At 43.9% G+C, this 23,220-nt stretch overlaps 1 protein-coding gene across 5 annotated transcripts in view; it reads left to right on the top strand.

Annotated features, from left to right (window-relative positions):
• SRRM1 (serine and arginine repetitive matrix 1) overlaps positions 1-23,220 on the top strand; it is a 35,738-nt gene that overhangs the window by 9,012 nt on the left and 3,506 nt on the right. For 2 of the 5 annotated variants that reach the window (XM_084788281.1, XM_084788285.1), the window contains 11 exons: positions 43-158; positions 1,463-1,666; positions 3,705-3,893; positions 4,107-4,226; positions 7,073-7,347; positions 11,661-11,741; positions 12,184-12,270; positions 14,387-14,531; positions 14,852-14,893; positions 18,186-18,314; positions 22,478-22,936. In XM_084788281.1, coding sequence (XP_084644407.1) covers positions 43-158; positions 1,463-1,666; positions 3,705-3,893; positions 4,107-4,226; positions 7,073-7,347; positions 11,661-11,741; positions 12,184-12,270; positions 14,387-14,531; positions 14,852-14,893; positions 18,186-18,314; positions 22,478-22,936 — 1,847 coding nt within the window. The remainder of the gene's footprint in view (positions 1-42; positions 159-1,462; positions 1,667-3,704; positions 3,894-4,106; positions 4,227-7,072; positions 7,348-11,660; positions 11,742-12,183; positions 12,271-14,386; positions 14,532-14,851; positions 14,894-18,185; positions 18,315-22,477; positions 22,937-23,220) is intronic. The other 3 variants (XM_084788283.1, XM_084788284.1, XM_084788282.1) reach the window with 3 other exon arrangements.

Below are 23,220 nucleotides of genomic sequence, written 5' to 3'. Positions count from 1 at the left end.
GTTTATATTACATGCTTTCAGCATTCAACTCTGTGCTTGCAGATTGAACAAGAAAAATTGGCATCTCTGAAAAAACAAGATGAAGATAAAGATAAAAGGGATAAGGAAGAAAAAGAAAGCAGCAGAGAAAAAAGGGAGCGGTCTCGGAGCCCGAGAAGGTAGGATGTAACAGGTGCAAGTACAGTGCTTTACAGGTATCTGAGGTCTTAGGAGCGCGCTGGCTGCAGTTTCCCAGCTAGAGGACTCAGGGAACATGATTGCAGAGTTATTGTTGCCTTTGGGCTAAACATTTTTTATCTTGCTAGGCATTTTGACACATTTTGTACAACTACCCAGGAGGTTAAGGCAGGGTGGGTGGCTTCAGGCCAGGTCAGCCAACATTGTGATACTTTCTTCAGGAAAAAAAAAAGCCTTTGAGACAGATCATTTGACTAAGATGATCACCTCTGTAATTTGGGTGAGTTGCTGGTTCTTAGGTAGAAATACAGATTTCATGTCGCTTTCCTTAAATAAAGCATTGGGATTTTTATTGTTTATATTCTGATTCTTTCCATTTCCCTTTTATTAAAAATCTGCTTGCTAGCCAGTCATATACTTACCTAATTCCTTGTTCTGCTTTTCTTAGATGGTTGTACTGAACCCAAACTTGAGATCATTTATTTGTTTTCTTCTTTCTTCCAATGAGACTATTGTTAGGTTCACATTATTAGATCCACGGGTCAGCTTCTACTATATTTGTGGTGAAAGGTGAGAATTCCATTAGGCTTTTCGTTTTTAGGATTTTTAAAAAATAAATCTGGGAGTTTGTAAAGAAAAGAGGAGGTAATATTTTTGTCTTTTAGTTTGTCCTGAGTTCTGCCAGTACTCACAGAAGCAGAGCCTCTGAGGCTGAGTGCAAGCCTCTGTGCTGTTACCGTAACAGTGGTTAAAAAATACAAACACGTTTAAGTTAGGCACACTGCAATTGAAAAGGAAGAAGGGCCTCCCTAATAAAGAGTTACCTTTCTGCAAATTTAGCGTTGTTCTTTTCTTTTGAAGAACAAACTGCTTGCATTGCACCATCTGTTTTTCTGCTTGAGGCTCTTCCTGATCATCTATGATGTGAGCTGTCTGTACCTAAATCCTGTATTTGTAGGGTAGATTTATTGTTAAGGAAGTGGTTGCTTTAAGCTTTTTCATCTGAGGCATTTGTCTTTGAATGACACTGGGATAAGTTGAGAACCAACCCAAGTTAGTGCCTCTCCTTCTGACTGGTGCGTGAGGCTGTTACCTCTGTCTGCTTGTCCTTCTAGTTCTCTCTGGCCTTTTCCCTCTCAAGTAGATGAAATGGATATCTTGTTTCCATGTGAAACTTCTCAGATACAGACAACAGTGGGTAACTTAAAAGATTAATCCTTGATTTTCCCTTTGTCTACTCCAAACCACATTATTCAAAAATCTGAAAAAATTGCTTTCATCCTAGACGCAAATCCAGATCTCCTTCCCCTAGAAGACGATCTTCCCCTGTCAGGAGAGAGAGAAAGCGCAGTCACTCTCGATCTCCCCGTCACAGAACCAAGAGCCGGAGCCCTTCCCCCGCCCCAGAAAAGAAGGAGAAATCTCCTGAGCTCCCAGAACCATCAGTGAGAACGAAAGATTCTTCAGTACAGGAGGCCACGTCTACAAGGCATGTTCCCAACACTGTTCATAATCATGTTTTAGGCTCTTCATGCCTCCTGCAAATGTGCATTGCTAACTTCAAAACAAAGTGCTTGTTTTCCTTTCAGATAGTTTACCTTTGTGGTTTTTAGAGACGGGGTTTCACTGTGTTATCTTGGCTGTCCTGGACTCATTTTGTAGATCAGGCTGGCCTCGAACTCAAAGAGAGATCATATTGCCTCTACTTCCCGAGTGCTGGGATTAAAGGCATGTACCACCATGCCTGGCTCTTTTTAAGTTTTTTTAATATTACAGAGTTAGTGTGGGAAAATACTCCAGAGGTGGCCACTTATCTGTTGTATTGTTTCAGGGTTTTTGTTTGTTTGTTTGTTTTGTTTTTGTTTTTGTTTTGTTTTGTTTATCGAGATAGGGTTTCTCTGTGTAGCCTTGGCTGTCCTAGACTCACTTTGTAGACCAGGCTGGCCTTGAACTCACAGAGGTCCGCCTGCCTCTTCCTCCCAAGTGCTGGGATTAAAGGTGTGTGTCACCATGCCCATCTCCTCCTCCTCCTCTTCCTCCTCCTCCTCCTCTTCTTCTCTCTCTCTCTCTCTCTCTCTCTCTCTCTCTCTCCCTCTCCCCCTCCCTCCCTCCCCTCTCCCTCTCCCCCTCTCTCTTTCTTTGAGACAGGGTTTCTCTGTATAGCCCAGGCTGGCCTTGAACTCACAGTGATCTGCTCCTGAGTGTTGGGATTAAAGGCGTGCGCCACCACGCCCGGCCTCAAATTTTTATAGATTCTAATTTGATTTTATATATATGTATTTTTTAATTTTGATCTTTCTTACTGGCTTATATATTGTGGACAGATTCCTGTTTGGAGTTTTGTTGTTTCTATAGTCAGGAGATGTAATCCAGAGCTTTGTACATTCTTTGTCACTGACCTACATCCCTAAACAACTTTTACACTACACCCCAACCCCAAATGTAAAGAGGTTTATTTGCTTGTACAAATATACCAAGTGAAAGCCACTCCCTCTTCAGTGGGAACAACTTGTGCCCCGTGGCTGCCTCAGGCTTGAGCATGGAGTAGCTGCTGCACAGCACATGGCATAGTCCACAAGGCCAGGCAGCACGCAGTCTTCAACACTACAGCCCCTGCAGCTGTGGGTACCGCACACATCTGGCCATTCACAGTGACTGTGATCTGCTATCCGCAGGTTGCTCGTATGATGGTCAAGTAGGTGAAGGGATGGGTGCTGTCTCAGCTGGACTTTGTCTGTGATCTTTGGATCTAGTTCGCTTCTTCCCCTTTGTGGCTCCAAAGGCTCCCAGGGGTCCAGCTTTGTGAGCACCAGAAGACATAGTCCTTGTCCCACACATGGAAAAGGGATATAAAATCTTTGTTGCTCACTGAATTCTGATGTGTCCTTATCTTTTCAAGCCAAGAGGTCTTTGGAAATTTTGAAAACTTTTTTGGTTTTTCAAGACAAGGTTTCTCTGTGTAGCCTTGGCTGTCGTGGACTTGCTTTGTAGAACAGGCTGGCCTCAAACTCACAGCAGACTACCTGCCTCTGCCTCCTGAGAGCTGGAATTGAAAACTTTTTAAAGGAAGGTGACCTATATCTGTTAATTTCTTTGTAATTTGCTGGTAGTGGGGAACAGGTCATTTGTTGTTGTTGTTGTTGTTGTTGTTTGCTTGTTTTGTTTTTCGAGACAGGGTCTCTCTGTTTTAGCCTTGGCTGTCCTGGACTCACTTTGTAGACCAGGCTGGCCTCGAACTCAACAGAAATCCACCTGCTTCTGCCTCCCGAGTGCTGGGGTTAAAGGCATGTGCTACCATGCCCTGCTTTAGGTCATATTTTTAAGAACACAACTCTGTCCAACTCTCTCAACTTTCATATGTTCAAGGGAATTGAACTGAGATGGTCAAGCTTACACATAAATACTTTACTAAAGGCAGCCATTTTGCTCAGCCTTGAAAATCCTTTAAAAAGAGAACCAGGTCATTTTATTGTATTGGTTTAGGATTCTGAGAAGAGTAGGGGAAAAACAAAATGTTATTTCCACAGTGACATCCTGAAAGCTCCCAAACCTGAGCCTGTACCAGAGCCCAAAGAACCTTCTCCAGAAAAAAATTCCAAAAAGGAAAAGGAGAAAACCCGACCAAGATCTCGGTCACGTTCCAAATCACGATCTCGGACCCGTTCTCGATCACCTTCCCATACTAGACCAAGACGGCGACACAGATCCCGATCGAGGTGTGTTGTGTTCCTGGGATGAGTGGACAATCAGGTTGATTGTGCTGGTTTTCAAAGTCATAGAGAATGTTTGCTCTCTGCATTTACACCAAGTCCACTCTTCTGTGCGCCATAAAATCTACATGAGTGGAAGTCTTCGTGCAGATGAGAATTGGTGTGAAGGAACTCCTTGTCCTTAGTTTATTTGGGACCTAATTCTGTTTGTTATGGCAGATCGTACTCTCCTAGAAGGCGGCCAAGCCCAAGAAGGAGACCATCTCCACGAAGACGAACTCCACCAAGACGGATGCCTCCTCCACCCAGGCACAGGAGGAGTAGGTCTCCAGGGAGACGGTGAGATTTTGTTAATATCAGGGTGATCCTTGGTATAACTTCAGGATTTTATTTTATTTTTTGTCTGCTGGAAGACAGATCTCAGAAATTATACTTGGGAATGTCTTCTAAACAGCCTGAAGGACTTCTCTAAACTGGGCAGTGGTGGCACAGGCCTTTAGTCCCAGGGAGGCGGAGGCAGGTGGATCACTGTGAGTTTGAGGTCAGCTGGGCTACACATAAACTCTTTCAAAAAAAACAAAAAAAGAAAGATCTACTGTTGGCAAAGAAATTCACTGGTTTTCTAGCTCCTTCTAAGATCTCACTAAACTTCTACAGAAAGAACTGAGGGCTAGTGGTGTGCCTCAGTTTGTAAGATGCTTGCTATGTGTGCCTGGAACCCTGGAACCCTGAGTGTGGTCCTCAGGACTGTACAGACTAAGGATGGTGTTTGGTTTTGTTGTTGTTGTTTTTATTTTTAATTTATGTGCTTTGGTGTGAGGGTGTCAGATCTTGGAGTTACAGACAGTTGTGAGCTGCCATGTGGATGCTGGGAATTGAACCCGGATCCTTTGAAAGAGCAGACGGTGCTCCAGACCAGGATGGTGTTTCATATCTACAACCCCCCAGCACACTGGAGGGAGGGGGAAAAGGATCAGGAGGTCAAAGGCATCCTCCATGTAAGACAGTGTTAGACAGGTGCACGTGCACCCACACCTAGAAAACTGTATGTGTGTTTGTCCTGTGTTACAAAGTGTTTTGCTTGGATTTGTGCACTACATGTGTACTGTAATCCCCGGAAGACAAGAGTGTGTCAGATCTCCTAGGAGCTGGAGTTACAGATGGTTGAGAGCTGCTGTGTAGGTGCTGGGAACTGAAAGCAGGTCCTCTACAAGGGGAATAAGTGCCCGTAACTCCTGAGCCATTCTGCACTGAGCTGCTTCCCTTCAATCTGATTTTCGCTACTGCTTCTGAAAAGCAACTGACTTAAAAACCCATCTGTGATTTTTATCTTAAGTTTTAAGAACTTAACTTATTTTGCATGTGTATACACATGGAATAACTTGTGGATCTGAGAGATTGAACTTGGGTTACCAGGCTTGCACAGCAAGTACCTTTTCCGTGTCTTTTTTTTTTTTTTTTTAAAGTAAGAATATGTAGGCATGTGCCTGCATGTACATTTGTGCATATGAGTGCAGCTATCTTCAGAGGCCTCCAAATTCTTGGAGCTGGAGTTACAGGCAGTTGTGGAGCCCTATGTTTCTGGGAACCAAACTGTCCTCTGGAGAGTTGCTAATGCTTTACCTGTTAACTCATCTCTGCCACCCATTGTTGTTTGTTTGTTTTTTGTTTTTCAAGACAGGGTTTCTCTGTGCACGCTTGGCTGTCCTAGACTCACTTTGTAGACCAGACTGGCCTTGAACTCACAGCAATCCCCTTGCCTCCCGAGTGCTAAGGTTAAAGGTGTGCACCAGCACACCTGGCTTCTGCCACCCTTTGTAATGAAACTTTTTCTAATTATTCAGAGGTAACAAAAAGAAAGTTCCCATAAGCCTAGATAGAGCGGTTACTAATAGTTTGCTATGGCTATATCTGAAGCAATTAGGCATGCATCTAAATCAGCCAATAGTACTAACTCATTTTAAACATTATGGAAATGTTTAGCTTGCTTAACCATTCTAAAATGGACATAAGATAAAACCTTATAATCTTGAATATAACGATAAGACTATACCTAACTTTACTCAAAGTAGAGGTCTGGTGCACAGGAACGGAGTCTTTCTGCCTTACTGATGGTTGCCCAGGCTTGCTTTTCAAATCCATTTGGACAGAACTTTTATGTCTATTCTTCCTTGTTGCTGCTGGTTTAACCAGGGCCTCACTCCTGCGGAGCGTGTGCTCCACCTCTGAAGTACACTTGTAGCCCTGGAAAAGCTGTTAATATTCTTTACAGACAACCACACCAACTAGAAAATGGGAAAATATTCAGTAACCTCTTTCGAGTTTTTTCTTGACGCTTAGGACTTTCAGACCCATACTTTAATAACAGCAACAACAGCAAAACCGTTTTTCTTTGGGGAGTGTTATCGAGGGATTGATATTTAAACACGTAGCATTGCTGTCGCAGCTGGGGAACAGGACAGATGATGTATGTGGTGGAACTGCAGCATCACACTTGCAGAGAGGAGTAATGCCGGTGTCCTTAGTACACTCTTAGCGGAGACAGCGGTTTCTTACGTTGGAGTTTGGCAAACATTAGGTCTCACTAGTGCGAACTGAACTGTTTAGCAGTCACAGTATTTTGCAGATTGTGTAAGATTCCCTTTCAGCCAGTTTTAAATCTCACACTTAAGGTAGGGTTTCTTTTTTTCAGGTTCTCAGGAATTCTTCTGCCAAAGATGAATTCTGCAGGTACACGTAATTGCAACAGAACTTAACCGCAGATTTTGCCGCAGAATTCGAGAGGCCCCTACTTCTAAGTTTATGTAGCTAAATGAATTTCAAATCTTACACATGTTTAGTGAAACGCAAAAGTTGCTTGGCATCGCTCTGAGTGAGCACAGCTCTCAGCCCCAGAGCCGTGCAGACTCCACCCCATCTCACTCTTGAAGGAGAGGCTGCTTGGTTCCTGTGTTCACAGCTTCAACACAACCACAATGAGTTATGTGTATTTACTCTCAGAAACAGCTGTTTCCTGTCCTAGGTCAGGGTTTTGTTTCCAATTTCTTTGAAGTAATTTATGTACTTAGCTACATAAACTCAAAAGTTGGATAAAAAAAGATAGCTGTGTTTCTGTGCACATTGTCCATACTGTGAAGACATTCTTGCTAGGGGTGAGGGTAGTGAAATGATGTTTTATTCTGCAGAAGGAGGCGTTCTTCCGCATCCCTCTCTGGAAGTAGCTCGTCGTCTTCTTCATCTCGTTCCCGGTCGCCACCAAAGAAGCCTCCCAAGAGGACATCCAGCCCCCCTCGGAAAACACGTAGGTTATCACCTTCAGCAAGTCCTCCGAGGCGAAGGCACCGGCCGTCATCTCCAGCGACTCCACCACCCAAGACTCGCCATTCCCCAACTCCTCAGCAGTCAAACCGTACAAGAAAAAGTCGTGTTTCGGTGTCTCCTGGAAGAACTTCGGGTAAAGGTACAAACAGAGCATTTTGTTCTCTTTGACATCCAGGTGAATCCGGTGCTCCTGCCACCGTCAGAAGCAGCTGGGCAGTACTTTTTCTGTGATACTGTAGGTTGGCTTGGCTTTCCTGCTCTCTGCTCTCAGGGCTTTGCTCAAGTGGGGTGGTGTGTCAAGGTGGCTTGTTTTTACAGTGTCTTTTGATGTTGTTAAAGATTTGTTTATTACTATGTATACAGTATTATGCCTGCATGTACACCTGCTGGCCAGAAGAGGGCATCAGACTTCATTACAGATGGTTGTGAGCCTCCATGTGGTTTCTGGGAATTGAACTCAGGACCTCTGGAAGAGCAGTCAGTGCCCTTAACCTCTGAGCCATCTCTCCAGCCCTTGTTTGGTATCTTTTTGAGGACTTTGTGTTCTGTTATTCTTTTTGGTCATATTTATACTCTCAAGGGAAGGACATGGTGTCTCCTCTTAAAGGCTGGTTTATTTTATTGATGGATGGATTTAGGCTCCAGGCAGAGTTCCTGGATGTTCTCACTCTGTTCAGTAGGTTGGTTTGTGTAGAATTCTTGTTAGTCTGTGTGAAAACTGGTTTATTGGGTTTTGTTTTAGCACTAAATGTGGAGGAAAATGCCCTTGTGGCTAGGACTGGAGAAATAGGGGCAGCCTGAAAGGTGCGTGGAGGGGTTAAGAGGATTGGGAAGCTGCTGTAACAATTGGGATTTTGGGGGCTAGAGAGATGGCTTGATGGTTAAGAGTGCCGCCAAAGGTCCTGAGTTCAATTCCCAGCAACCACATGGTGGCTCACAACCATCTATAATGAGATCTGATGCCCTCTTCTGGCCTGCAGGTGTGCATGCAGACAGAACACTGTATATATAATAAATAAATCTTTTTTTTTTTTAATTGGGATTTTGGAGAGTGGCATTCTGAGCCCATTGACTGCCCAAGTGCTTGGATAACGAGGGTGCACCATGAGCTCAGTCTAGCTGTGTTTCTAAACCTTTTACACTGAGGGCGCTCAGTGGGAAGAGAATGGCATGCCATAAAAGTAAAAGTGAAAATCATTTTTTAATTATAATATCAAGTTTATTCAGTAACCACTATATTACTTTATATAAAAATGAGCACATTCCAGCCTCTCTGAGTCCATTACCATGTCCTAATCTAATGCTCATTGTTGTACGTACTTGTCTTTCCCTGTACATATTTCTGGTGGTTAGTGCTAGAAAGCCCTTCTGGAGCAGGGCGTGGTGGCGCAGGCCTGTAATTGCAGCACTCGGGAGGCAGAGACAGGCGGATCTCTGAGTTCAAGGCCAGCCTGGTCTACCAAGTGAGTTCCAAGACAGTCAAGGCTTCACAGAGAAACTCTGGGGGAAGAGGAAGGGAAGCTCTCTGGGGAGGAAATACTCTTTAGTTGTTCCCACAATTATTTTGGGAAAATATAGAAGAATTATTTTAAACTACCTGAATGAAAGGAATTGACTGTTAAAATAGGGGTGTTGTTGGATTTTTGTTTGTTTGTTTTTGTTTTTGAGATAGGGTCTCTCTGTGTAGCCTTGGCTGTCCTGGTCTTTGTAGACCAGGCTGGCCTCGAACTCACAGCAATCCGCCTGCTTCTGCCTCCCGATTGCTGGGATTAAAGGTGTGTGCCACCACGCCCAGCTTGGAATTTATTAGTTTCCTTTTTCTGCGTCTCCACAGATGCCAAGCTCCTGTTTTGACGCATGCCTGGTACACATGTGATAGATACCTGTACTCAAGTCATTTCTAGGGAACAGAGACTGGTTGTACTCTGGCCTTGGGACAAGTTTCTGAAGGCAGATTGTTGTACTGTGCACAGATTACTTTGGTTTATGTCCGCTGAAGCTCAAAATTGGTTTGAGCTATGTGGAAGTGATCCTCATGTTGAAATTTGAGAACTAGAAAAAGACTTTTTGTCAGGTTCTTCAATTAAGTGACTTCAGTAAGGTCACCTAGGGAGCGTTCTGGTTACACAGTGAAAATTGTCACATTGCTGCCCCCAAATGTGTGTGATGACTAGGAGGAAGATGGTGTTGGTTGGAGTTCTTTGGCTTCTCTACTAGGTACCCCACTTTGGGGTTTCGGTATGGAGGACTGTGGCACTGCTTTAACAGAACAGAGTTCCTGTTTTCATTTCATAGAGCAGATGTTAACTGGGGAACTTTGGATCTGTTGTTGATAATGGGCTAATGAGAATAAGGAAAGAAAAGTGGCGGAATTTGTAGGTAAATTATTGGGAGTACAGTTTACAGTCCCATCTGTGGGTATTTTGGAGGACCTTAGAATCAGTCATGGTCTGGGTGCTGCGTGAACGTGTTCTTTAGTCAAGTGTCTTGGCACGGCCTATACCTTTTAAATCAGCTAAACTCTAAATTGTGTTCTGTGGACACTGAGTGTATTTCTGGTTATCTTTTGAGCAATCAGATTAATAATTAATAGGACTGTTGGAATGGTTTTAGAGTTGCTCTCTTGGATTTTTGACTTCATGCTCGAATGATTTGCCCCTTGAATTCTTCTTTTTTTTTCCCCCTCAAGAGAGGGTTTTTCTGTTTAACAGAGCCCTGACTGTCCTGGAAATCACTCTGTAGACCAGGCTGGCCTTGAATTCAGAGATCTGCTTGCCTCTGCCTCCTGAGTTCTGGGATTAAAAGCGAGCACTACCACTGCCTGACTGTTTGATGTTTCTTTAGGGAAAAAAAAAAAAGCCTTCTTGCACCCAAGCAAGTACACCCTGCTAGATAGTTTTAAATTTTGGTCCTCTGAGATAGTAACTTTGTGGGGCCTGGAGGGTTGCCTTTTTTGTTTGGTTTGGTTTGGTTTTGATTTTGGTTTATAATAAAGTTTTGGGAATGAGATCTATTTATGTAATCTAGGCTGGCAGTCCTAACAGCCTCCTCTTTGTTGGGGATTTTTAATTATGTATATTCTATGGTAGGGTATATACATACTGTGCAGGTGTCTACAGGCTAGAGGAGGCGTCAGCTCAGGAGCTGAAGTTACAGGTGGCTGTGAGCTGCTCATGTGGGTGCTGCAAACCACACTGGATGCTCTGTAAGAGCACTGAGCATCACTCGAGCCCTTGTTACTATATGAGGTATTAAAACAAACATCTACCCAAGCCGGCCAGTGGTGGCGCAGGCCTTTAATTCCAGCTCTCAGGAGGCAGAGGCAGGCAGATCTTTTTGAGGCCAGCCTGGTCTACAGAGTGAGTCCAGGATAGCCAAGGCTACACAGAGAAACCCTGTCTCAAAAGACCAAAAAAAAAAAAAAAAAAAAAAAAAGAAGGCATTTACTCAACTCAGTGGTTTAGCCAAACAGTGTTGATAGAGTCATTCGATGCAAGAAGGTGGCCCGCGGATATGGAGCTTGTTTACTGCATGTAAGAGGATAATATAGCGATCTTCTCGTTGATTGCTGTAGCAGATGAGGCTGGAGTGCTAGGCTTCCAGTTCTCATGGCTGCTGCCCTAGAGCTTGACAGGATTCAGAGTATTAAATAAGCCACAACTGTTTTTGATCAGATACCCTATCAAAATTCATTAGTCATCCCAGAGATGCTTGCACGTTGTGACTTTCCCTGCTGAGCTTTCTCTTTTGGTCTCTCCTGAACATGCACCCATGGCTCAATCCCCTGCTGAATCCCCTGTGTCCTCTAACTCTTCCTCCCCTGATGGCAGGAAGTCCAGCCCCATTGTCTCCCCTGCTCAGCGTCTGGCTGTAAGCTGCTTTATTGGCATATCAGTGGGCAATTAGGGAGTAGAGTTTATACAACACTGAGACAGGAGATTCTCAGAATAAGACTTGCAACCAGATTGAGGGGATACAGAATTTGGCATTTGAATTACACAATAATGTTATACCTATAAGCCTGGTCTACAGAGAGTTCTAGGACAACCAGGGCTATTCAGAGAAACCCTGTCTGGAGAGAAAAAAAGGAATTTTTGTGAGTTGATTTCTCCTCTTCTACCTTGATGAGACATGGTCTCTCTGTGGTACATACTCCAGACTAGCTGGCCCACAAACAGATTCCCAGGCCATTCCCTCATCTTCACCTCCCACCGTGCTGTAGGAGTACTGGAGTTGAAGCACATACCCCTGCATCCAGCTGCTTTATTGTATGGGCTTTGAGGAATCAGTGCAGGCTTCTTACTCACCTTGTTGAACTACTATTAGAAGCTTTCCATGTTTAAATTTTAAGTTAAGTTTTTCATATGAATAGGCACACCCATTTTGTACTATTAATACATTGTTCTTTTTATTGTGTATGAGTTGTTTGTTCCCCCCCCCCTTGTTTTTTAGTGACAAAACATAAAGGTACTGAGAAAAGAGAGTCACCTTCACCAGCCCCTAAGCCTCGAAAAGTGGAGTTGTCTGAATCTGGTAAGTTGGATAATAATTTTCTAGAGGTTGGTTGGTTTGTTGTTGGTTTTTGTTTTTTTTAGTTTAGTTTGTTTGTTTTTTACTTTTTCCATATTTGATTATTTGCTGGGGTTGGAGATTGGCTGGCTGTACAGGGCACTGCAATAGAGAAGAGCTGAAAGTGATGACATACCATTTGAGATTACTAGGCCCAGCGTTTAAGTGTGCTCAGTTTGGTTACTTATTCATCTGAACCTCGTTCTTTTTCTTCTATATTTGAACATAATTCTGGGTTTTGACAGCCAGCTAAAATGTTTCAGAATTCCTGTCTCTCAGCCTGACCTCTAGTCACGAAGTTGATGCGTAGTAGTTGATAAAAGTTGAAGTGCCTGTGTTCATGCTCAGCTGAGCCACATTACCCGTGTGTTACTGACAGCACTTTCTAAACACATCCATCTTTCAGAAGAAGACAAAGGCAGCAAAATGGCTGCAGCTGATTCTGTGCAGCAGAGGCGACAGTACAGGCGACAGAACCAGCAGTCTTCATCTGGTATGGACAATAAGAAAGTGCTTTGCACCTTCACACTTGAAAGCCCAGCACTTGGGAGGGGGAGGCAGAAGATTTCCTGTGGAGTATGAGGCAGAAAGGCTATACACTGAGAGTCCCAAACAGCAAACCCGGAGACGCCTGTGATGCCAGCACTGGGGAGGTGGAAGCAGGAGGCCCCAAAGTTCAGTCATTGGCTACATGGTGAATTTGAGACCAGCTTCCCCCACCACCATCACCACCTTTTGTTTTGTTTTTAGTTTTTAGCATGTGAGTGTTTTACCTACCTACATGTGTGTCTGTGCACCATGCGTATATCTGATCTAAGAAAGCCAGAAGAGGGTATCAGATCCTGTGGGATCTGGAGTTGGAGACATTATGATCCACCATGTAGGTGCTGGGAATTGAGCCGGGACCTAAAGAAGAACAGCCATCTCTCTTAACCACTGAGCAGCTCTGCTTCTGAGGGCAGGCCATTTGCCTTCAGATGTGTTTGGCCCTTAATTCTTTGTCTGGGCCACTGTATATTTCTTTCCTTCTTATTTTAAGCCCTTAAAATTTTCTTTTAAGTTGTTATATTATCAAAGTACAAATCTGGCTAGGAATATGGTTCTGTGGTAGTATACAGCTTACTGTATGTAAAGCCCTAGGCTTTATTCCCAGTATTATTAAAAATAAGATAATTACCCAGGTAGTGATGACACACGCCTTTAATCCCAACACTCAGGAGGCAGAGGCAGAGGCAGATGGATCTTTTGAGTTTGAGGCCAGCCTGGTCTACAGAGTGAGTTCCAGGACTGCTAGGGCTACACAGAAAAACCCGTCTTAAAACAAAACAAAGGCAGGCCGGGTGTGGTGGTGCACGCCTTTAATCCCAGCACTCGGGAGGCAGAGGCAGGCGGATCGCTGTGAGTTCGAGGCCAGCCTGGTCTACAAAGTGAGTCCAGGATGGCCAAGGCTACACAGAGAAAACCCTGTCTAGAAAAAAAGAAAAAAGAAAAACAAAACAAAGGCCAGGCGTGGTGGCACAGGCCTTTAGTCCCAGCAGGCAAATCTCTGTGAGATTAAGGTCAGCCTGGTCTACACAGCAAGACCAAGGACTGGACTCATTTTGTAGATCAGGCTGGCCTCAAACACAGGAGGTCCTTCTGCCTCAGTCTCCTGAGTGCTGGCATTCAAGGCGTGTGTCTCCACCACACAGATGTTCTGTTCTTACCTTGCTTATTTAATTTTGTGTGGGGTTGGGTTGGATTGGGTTGGCAGGCTCTAATGCAGCCCAGGCTCACTGTGAACTTCCTCTGTAGCCAAAAATGACCTTAAACTTCTGTTCTTCTTCCTTCCACCTCCTCAGTGCTGAAATTGCAGCTTTGCACCACTGCAGCCTGTTAATGCGGTGCTGGGGTTGGATTCCCAGGGCCTCATACCAAGACAGGCTCTCTACTAGCACGCACGCACACACACCTGCACCCCATCCATCCTTCAAGTGATTGTTGTAATTATTATAGTGAAAATCTTTATTTTCTACTTTGAATGACTTATTGATTTTTTTTTTTCTTTTGCTGCTGGCATGTAACCCAGGGCCTACTCGTGCTAGGCATGTGATCTGCCACTGAATTGCACCATCAGCCCTTAGATTCTTTTGAAGCTTTACTCTGTTAATTGGAAAAGACTCAGTAAATTTGTGTTTGCTTTGTTGTTTGTGAGGTGGTCTTGACTTTATTGCTGTGTTGCTGAGGCTGGTGGTGAACTTCAGGTTCTCCTGCCTCTACCTCCCCTCACACCAGATACGACATGCAGCAACAAGCCTGATTCAGAAGCCCAAGATTCGCCAAGAGGCCCACACAGGCCTCTGCACTCTTGACAAACACTAGTCTAGTGGTGGCCATTTTTCTGCTGGGTGTGGGCTGTTGATTGCCACTAAGATTGTCTTGGTGGTACTGAGACTTGAACCCATGACCTCATGCCATACTTGGTAAATGCTGTGACACTGAGTCTAACATTTCCCCCTGTGCTGGGGATAGAACCTAGAACCTTGAGCATGCCATAGAAGGGGCTAAGGGTGTGTGTTTGTGTGCATGCTTGTGATATTTTGTTGTTCTTCTTTGCTCTGTGATTACAGACTCTGGCTCTTCTTCCACCTCAGAAGATGAGCGGCCCAAGAGATCTCATGTGAAGAACGGTGAGGTAGGCAGGCGGCGGAGACATTCTCCCTCTCGGAGTGCCTCTCCATCACCTCGAAAGCGCCAGAAAGAGACTTCCCCTCGGTAACGGCCTTCATTAAGGGTTCTCACTGGTCTGTGGTTGGGTTGAAGCTGTAACTTGCAGGGTGAGCCTCAAGCTTATGTCAACTTAGAGGCAGAGGTTGGGCTTGGTGGGCTTTTTGGTTGACTTGTTTTTTCTTGCTTTGGTAGCTCTTAACATTAAAACTAGACCAGTTTCAAGGATTGCTTTATTTATACATGAAAGCAATTAAATCGAAGCACTAATTCCAGACATTTTGAAGCTTTTAACAAATGCTTCCACAAGAAGGATTTAACTTGCATAAATGGAATTCTTGACATATGTTTTTCTCCACTGCTCTCAGGATGCAGATGGGAAAACGATGGCAATCGCCAGTGACTAAAAGGTTGGTTAGACACTATTTTGGTAAATTAGGGTTATCTACCAAGTTTACTTAATTTTCTGTTTAGATGCCTGTCCCCGTTTATAGATGCATTATGTCAGTAGAGAGAGGCTTACATTGCTTTGTTGTGTTTTGTTGTTGTTGTTTTTATCTTGTCAGGTGAATGATACAAAGAGCAGTGTGTGGGGTGTTGATTTTAGATCCTTTCATCTTCATTGTGTTTTTATTTATTGTGTATATGTGTGGGTACACACATGCCACAGTGCACCTGTTGGAGGTCAAAGGACATTTATAAGAATTGGTTCTTGCCCAGCTTGGTGGCGCATGCCTTTAATCCCAGTACTCAGGAAGCAGAGGCAGGTGGATCACTGAGTTTGAGGCCAGCCTGGTCTACAAAGCAGATCTAGGACAGCCAAGGCTACACAGAGAGACCCTATTTAGGAAAAAAAAAAAGAAGAATTGGTTCTCTCTGTTTACCATGTGGTTCTTGGGAATCGAACTCAGTCAGTTCTTCAGGCTTGGTGGCAAGTGCCTTTATCTTACCAGCCTTCCCTTTCTCCCCCTACCTCCTTTGGCTGAATATTTTTGATCATGTGTTTATGTGACGTTGAAAACATAAAACTTTAATAGGTCCTTTATAAAAATCTTTTGGTGGGCTGGGTATGTTGGCGCGTGCCTTTAATCCTAGCACTTGGCAAGCAGAGGCAGGCAGCCTGGTCCACAGAGCAAGTTCCAAGATAGCCAGGACTATACAGAGAAGCCCTCTCTTAAAAAACCCAACAAAACAAAACTTTTAGCCAGGCCCGTCTCACAAGTAAAAAAGCACAGTGAGAAGTACCTTCCCCACATCTTTGACCTGTGCCACTGACATCGTCACTACTTTTCTTTTCTTTTCTTTTTTTTTTAAGATTTATTTATTTATTGCATATGAGTGCTTTATCTGCAGAAGAGGGTATCAGATTACATTATAGACGGTTGTGAGCCACCATGTGGTTGCTGGGAATTGAACTCAGGGCCTCTGGAAGAGCAGGCAGCGCTCTTAACCACTGAGCCATCTCTCCAGCCCCCGACTTTCCTTTTCTAAGTACAGGTTGCCATCTCTCCAGCCCCCGACTTTCCTTTTCTAAGTACAGGTTGAGCATCCCCTGTCAAACTGCAGGAATTCTTCTTGCTTTCATCTTCTCCCGTTTTGTAGTCTTTTGGGAAAGACATTTGGGAAGCAATAATGTAACATAACAGAGTTGGGTATTTCTGCTGAAGAGGGGATTTTTTTCATGGTAATAAAAAAATAGAAATAGAAAAGAAATATGGGCTGGAGAGGTGGCTCAGAGGTTAAGAGCACCCACCAGCTGCTCTTCTAGAGGTCCTGAGTTCAATTCCCAGCACCCACATGGTGGCTCACACAACCATTTATGCCCTTTTCTGGTGTGCAGGTAAACCTGCACTGTATACATAATAAATAAATACATCCTTTTTAAAAGGAAAGAAGGAAATCGGGTATGAAATATTTTTCACCAAACTGCAGTGACTTCTGGCTTCTGTGAAATTGCTAAACTGAAAATCAAAAATTGCTTTCCACAGAATTATGTTAGTGTTGTGATTTTTCTCTTTCCCCCATTGTAGAAAGAGTTCTTAAAGAAGGAGTTCTTAAAACAGTAAAATCAAAATTAATGTTCCTAGCTGGGTGTGGTGGTGCATGCTTTCAATCCCAACAGTGGTCTACATAGTAAGTTCTAGGACAGCCATGCCTATGTGAGGAGGCGCTGTCTCAAAAAACAAGACAAAAACCCGATGGTTTCCCCAGCTCACTCCAGTGGTTTTAGGTTATATTAGTAGCTTCAAGTTTAATGCTGTTAGAAATCACTATCCATTTGGGCATGGTGGCATACTCGGAAGGCAGAGACCAGCCAGGCCTACACAGTGAGCTCCTGTAACAGAAAGCAAAACAAAAAAATTCTTTTGCTTTGTTTCAGGTAGGGTCTTTGTATGTAGCCCTAATTGGCCTGGAACTCAGAGAAATCTGCTTTCCTCTGTGCCCTGGTCACTGGGATAAAATGGTCCACCACCATGCCTGACAGAAAAGATGTTGAGTTATGGTACAGCATCATATTTTTCTTTTTGTTGTTTTGTTTGAAGACAGGGTTTTTCTGTGTGGCCTTGGCTATCCTGGAACTCACTTTGTGGACCAGGCTGGCCTTGAACTCAGATGCCCCTACCTCTGCTTCTTTGCTGGGATTAAAGGCGTGTGCCACCACAGCCTGGCTCATTCCCATATTTTGGGGATGAGGGATAAAATTAAGCATGATTTTAAGTGTTTGTGTAAAGTGTTAAGATCAGGGATCACCAACAAACCTAAATCAAATCTGGTTGGCTGGTAGTGAATTTCTGGCTTTTCTCTGTCTGGTCTTAAATAGGAGCCGGGGCCTGGTAAACATTAGAGCCAGGGTTAGTGTCAGCTATGGCTGAGGAAGAAGCTGAGAACTTTACAAAATGACATCTTTCTCACGTGTCACTTTGCCTCAAATGTGGCAAACTGGCCTACATTTAAGTAAATCTTGTGTGAAGTTGCTTCTGGCTGGTTAATGCATTGTACTTCTTGGTACGTGGGTGTGTTTACGTCTATTACAGAACTCAGAATTGGGCTAGATTTGGTTCAAGTATGTATTAGCCACATTAAACCCCCACCCCCTCCCAACCCCACCTCCCGCACACACTCCAGGCAGCTCTGGTACTCAGCTTTGTGGTTTGTCTTTAGACTATTGGTAGGTGTGATGCCTTTTCAGTGTTAAGATCCTAAAGATTGGAGGTACGTACAACTCAGCCATAGAGTACATACCTAGTGTATGCAGTCACTGTGTCCCACAGTGCTGCAGAGGAGGGGCAGCTCGGAGCAGTGCCCTCCAGCTATTGGTGTCTGTTAATAGCCGGAATATCTCATAAAGAATCAAAGTGAACTGAAAAGCCTTCTCAAAGAACAGTTTGGCGGAATTTAACCCTGACATGGTCCACATAAGTCTCAGATAAGTTTCCCAACTGATTGTTCTCTATTCCAACTAAAAATGAATGTTCTGGTGACAAAGTCTTTTGAATCACTCTTGGGTGGTTTCTGTCATAACCATATATACACGCTTTTGTCTGAAGCTAAACTTCACAAAGCTGTTTTACCCATATCAAAAGTGAAGCTGAAAGTAATGTCTCTGCCTGGGTTAACCACTGGAAATATGCTTCGGGGGGGAGGGCAGGGGGGCTTGATGTTAAATGTCACTGACTGAGGATAACTGATTCCTTGCTTTAGTGGCAGAAGGAGGAGAAGTCCCTCCCCACCACCTGCCAGAAGGCGACGATCTCCTTCTCCAGCTCCTCCGCCCCCTCCGCCCCCCCCTCCTCGTCGGCGCAGATCTCCCACCCCACCACCACGACGAAGGTACTGTGTCCAATAGACTCTTGAACGTTGTTTTGTATGGAGACACTGCATCTCTAGTCCTAACGGCACATGTTAAATGTGAGCTCATTTATGTGACACAGGACGCTAGAACTAGGAAATAGGGCCGGGCGGCGGTGATGCACACCTGTAATCCCAGCATTAGTGAGGCAGAGGCAGGTGGATCTCTGAGTTTGAGGCCAGTCTGGTCTACAGAATGAGTTCCAGGACAGCCAAGGCTACACAGAAAAACCCTGTCTTTTGAAAAATGGGGAGGGGGGGGAGGAAAAGAAAATACAAGCCAAGTGTGTTACTTAGGTTTAGAATCTCAGCTCTTGAAAGGCTGGGACAGGAAATTTTTGAGTTGGAGGTCAGCCTGCCATATAGAGCAGACAGGCCATGCTCAACAAACAAATGGAAAAGTAAACAACCATGGGAATATTCTTAAACCATCAAGTTGTGCACATTAATAGTAGCGCTGATCTATTGGCATTGTTCCCATTTTGTAATTGTTGCTAATACTCCTATCAAGAATGCAGGAACCCCAGTCTGCATTAGCAGATCCAAATCTCTTTGGAAAATGTCAGTCACATGCTGTGTGTGTGTGTCAACACACACCCATAATCCCAGCCCTTAAGTGGTGGAGGCAGAAAGATCAACACTAGTTTGGAACCAGCCTGAATCGGGAGTCCCAGGTCAGCTGACATACATATATATATATACACTCTGTCTTAAAAGAACCCACACAAAACATACCCCAAAGTGTTGGCTCTTTCACAGGAAGAGTGAAGAAGTCACAGATTGGTGGGAAGAGAACTGGGCAGTAACTGGTAATTGACTGCTGGATAGTTTAATTCTAAAGGTCTATAACTATAAAAGAGAAGGAAGTGTGCGTTTTTGGTTTGTCGTAACTTTTCTGTGTGTGTGTGTGTGTGTTTGTGGGGGGGCAGTGAATCCAAGACAAGCACTAACTGTAGAATGATTCAGTTTTTTAGTGCATTTATTTAGTGTGTATTAAAGAAAGGGAAAATGAGTGTGCATGTTGTTTTTGGATAGGGCTATTCTTGTTTAATAAGATCTTACTGTGTATACTAGACTGGCCTTGGATTTGGGGCTGTCCCGGACACCCCCCAAGTTTGGAATTAAGATTGAAGCCACTGTGCCTAGCCAGTGTTACTAAATAGTTACCCAGCTCCACTCAACCACCCTGTCTGAGCAATTGGCTTGTTGTAAACCCACTTCTGAGCAGGGATGTATGTTGAAAGATCCAAGCACAAACTGTACAGTTTCCCTAAATGTTATATCAAGTCTTAATTCCTAATTAACATAACAGGACTTCCCTACCTTTAAGAGAAAAGCCAGGTAGAACTTTCAAAATTACCTTTGCCCAGCAGTAAACTTGCACTAAGAAGTGATCCTTTGAGACAGAAGTGTTGGCTCTGTTCTTTTGGAAGACTTATCAGAATAGAATGGCAAAGACAAAAGGAGGCTCTTAGGAATCAGCAAAACTCTTTGCAGAAGGCTCATCAAGTTGACAGCGGGTGTTAGGCTGCATGTTTTTAGAGAGCCCAATCTGTAATGTGTACCAGCAAAGTGATGGGGGAACAGGAATAAAGACTGAAACAGAATGATGTGTCAGAAAGGTGGGCGTAAGATCAGCAGAACTTATACACCAAGAGTGGACGGAGGGCAGAGGAGTAAACATGTACAGTGGTTCTGAACTTAGACACGGAAGAACACAAACCTAAGATGGGTGTGTGGGGATCAAGTCCGTGAAGACACAGAAATGACAGTGGTGTAACCAAGTGAGCACAGGAAGAGAGCAGACTGGAAAGTCTAAGCTGAAATGAAATCACTGAATGGAAGTTACCCAAGAGTGAGGTCTGATGACTAAGAGCAAAAAAGGAAATATATGAGGAATGTCATGAGGTTACATGAAGAGACCAGAAGATACCCGGGGCACAGAGGAACAGGGACTTCAGGGGAAAGGTTGTCAACAGTGTCAAGGGCAGAAGTTTGGATATTAAGAATTCTTTAAAAATTAAGGAATGTCTTGTGAACTGTAGACTTAGAATTAAGATTTTAGACTACACTTGGGAGGGACAGAGGACACAGCCACTCAAGTGAGGATCAACAAGTGAAATTGAGAGGTTCTCAAAAAGGCTGGCTGCTAAACACCCTTGTATGTGGTGATCACTTAGGACTTTAAGTCCCCAGGAACACTGACCTAATTATTGGATTGATGTCTTTCACTAACTACCCTATTCAAAAGAGGAAAAAAAAGAAAAATAGGATACATTGTTAACATAATTATACTAAATATATACTTAGAGTTCTATCAACAAATATTAGACACCAACTGTATGCTTGGCACTGGGCCAAGTCTTAGGGACAGAAAGAATACACAGCAGTGTAAAGTGACATTCCTAGCCTAATATATAAATCCTGCCTTTCTTATATGATGTCTCACCTGTTCAGATATTATATATAATATGCACACATATATATATGTGTATATATATGATATAAAGGGGGCATAATCTTGAGGTATACAGCATTATAACTGCCCTGTGATATAAACTCTTAAACCACTTCAGATATTGTCCTCAGGGAAGAGCTTCCACTAATGAGAACCTACCCAAGTTACTGTTCCATTCTGTGGCAGCAAAGGAAGTGAGAGTCATGTATAACAAACATGAACTGTATACCCTATGACTACCCAGGTCAAGGAAGGCAACAGTAACAACAACAACAACAAAAACTTCAGGTGACTGGAACACGGGACAGTTCCTTATTTTAAGGCTTAGTTTAGCTCAGATGTGTAAGGTTTGGGTTTTCCCTAAAAAGAGCAAGAATAAAAACTGTTTGGAAATTGTTGAGTGTCACACTGAAGTGTTCGAATGAAATTGAAGCGTGACACTCATGACTAGTTTTCAAACTTAAATAAAAACAACGTATCTATGTCTACACAGGAGACAAAGCAAGGCCTGAGGACACAGCTTAGTGATGTGGCGGTGGAGGATCTGGGGTAGGGCTCGAGCTTTAAACACAGGGGAACAATCCATGAATATTGAGTGAGACAGATTTTTTAGGGTACTGTTTTTGAAACTTTTCTGTAAATATGAAATTAAAATTTCCCCAAAATTTTACTATTAGAGGAAGTATTATGAGAATAAATATATAATCTATTCGTCTTTCTACAGTGTTTAGAAATCTCCTATGCCTCTGAGTTGTTCTGCTTCCTACACACCAAATCAGCAGCAGCTAAATAGCTACATCACCCTAAAGGAATTGTCTCACACCAGTGTTCTGTAAGGTTGCCAGGAAAACGCAGGCCTCTCAGTTAAACCTGAACTTCAAACAAATAACTTTTAGTATAAATACAGCCCTAATACTGTACTCAACATACTTACATTTAAAAGAAAACTAGTTGCTAATTTAAACTTCAAATCTAACCTGGCACAGAAGACTGTCTTGAAAGCTTTTTCAGTAAACTAGGGTGCTGGTTCAAAGGAGACAGCACATCATCACATACAAATAAATGTTTGTTTCAGTGTGTGTAGACTGTTCTATCTGCATGTGTATATGTGTACTGTGTGTACGTGGTGCCCATGAAAGCCAGAAAATGACATTGGATCCCCATGAATTTTAATTATAAACATCTGTGAACTACAGGTGCTGGTCACCAAAGCCAGGTCCTCTGTAAGAGCAGTAAGTGTTCCTCAGAGTTGAGCCATCTTGCCAGGCAGTGGAGGCATTGACAGTTGGAACTCTGGGAATTGGAAGAAGCCAGCCTGGTCTACAGAGGGCGTTAGTTCCAGGACAGCCAGGGCTACACAGAGAAACCCTGTGTGAGCCGGTGGCATGGGAAGAGTTGAACCCGGGCGTGTGACATAGTACTCGGTAAAGCAGACTTTTTCGGTTGCCCATTGTTAACTGATTATTACCCGGCTCAGCTGGTGCTCACAGGTAGAACCCAGTGTGAGGTTCTCATGAAACAGTAAATGGTCCAGAATCCACATAAAGGCTGGTGGAGAAAATTGATTCTACAAAGATGTCCCACCTCGGCAAGCAAGATGTGTGGGCATGCACACACCCTAATAATAGTAGCAGTCGTTTTTTATTTCCAGATTCTGTTGGTTTCAGCTTAATGTTGTGTTTTTTAGGACTCCTTCTCCCCCACGCCGCCGCTCGCCTTCTCCAAGAAGATACTCTCCTCCCATCCAGAGGAGATACTCCCCTTCCCCACCTCCAAAGAGGAGAACCGCCTCACCCCCACCCCCGCCCAAGCGAAGGGCATCACCGTCTCCACCACCAAAGCGCCGGGTCTCCCACTCTCCACCACCCAAACAAAGAAGCCCCCCAGTCACCAAGAGACGCTCGCCCTCGTTATCTTCAAAGCATAGGAAAGGATCTTCCCCAGGCCGCTCCACCCGGGAGGCCCGGTCACCACAACCAAACAAACGGCATTCGCCCTCACCGCGGCCACGGGCTCCTCAGACCTCAAGTCCTCCCCCTGTTCGAAGAGGAGCATCGGCATCACCCCAAGGAAGGCAGTCCCCATCTCCAAGTACTAGACCTATTAGGAGAGTCTCCAGGACTCCGGAGCCTAAAAAGATAAAAAAGTAAATACTTGGTGTTTTTTGTTAGGAATGCATAGCTGTGTAACATGGAGAAGCCTTTGTCTTACTGAACAGTTACAGAAATAATGAGTAAGCTGGTGGTGGCACATGCCTTTAACCTGCACAAAGGAGGCAGAGGCAGGCAAATCTGAATTCGAGGCCAGCCTTATCTACAGAGTTCCAGGGCAGCCAGGGCTACACAGAGAAACCCTGTCTCAAAAACAAACAGTAATAATAAGCAAGCTGTAGATACTGGTCACACATTTGGACCTACTTTCTTGTAGCAT

The sequence above is a fragment of the Acomys minous genome (genome assembly GCF_964271855.1).
Source record: "Acomys minous genome assembly, chromosome: 6".
Taxonomy (NCBI): domain Eukaryota; kingdom Metazoa; phylum Chordata; class Mammalia; order Rodentia; family Muridae; genus Acomys; species Acomys minous.
The sequence above is the reverse complement of the archived record's forward strand: the minus strand, read 5'-3'. Positions and strand labels throughout refer to the sequence as shown.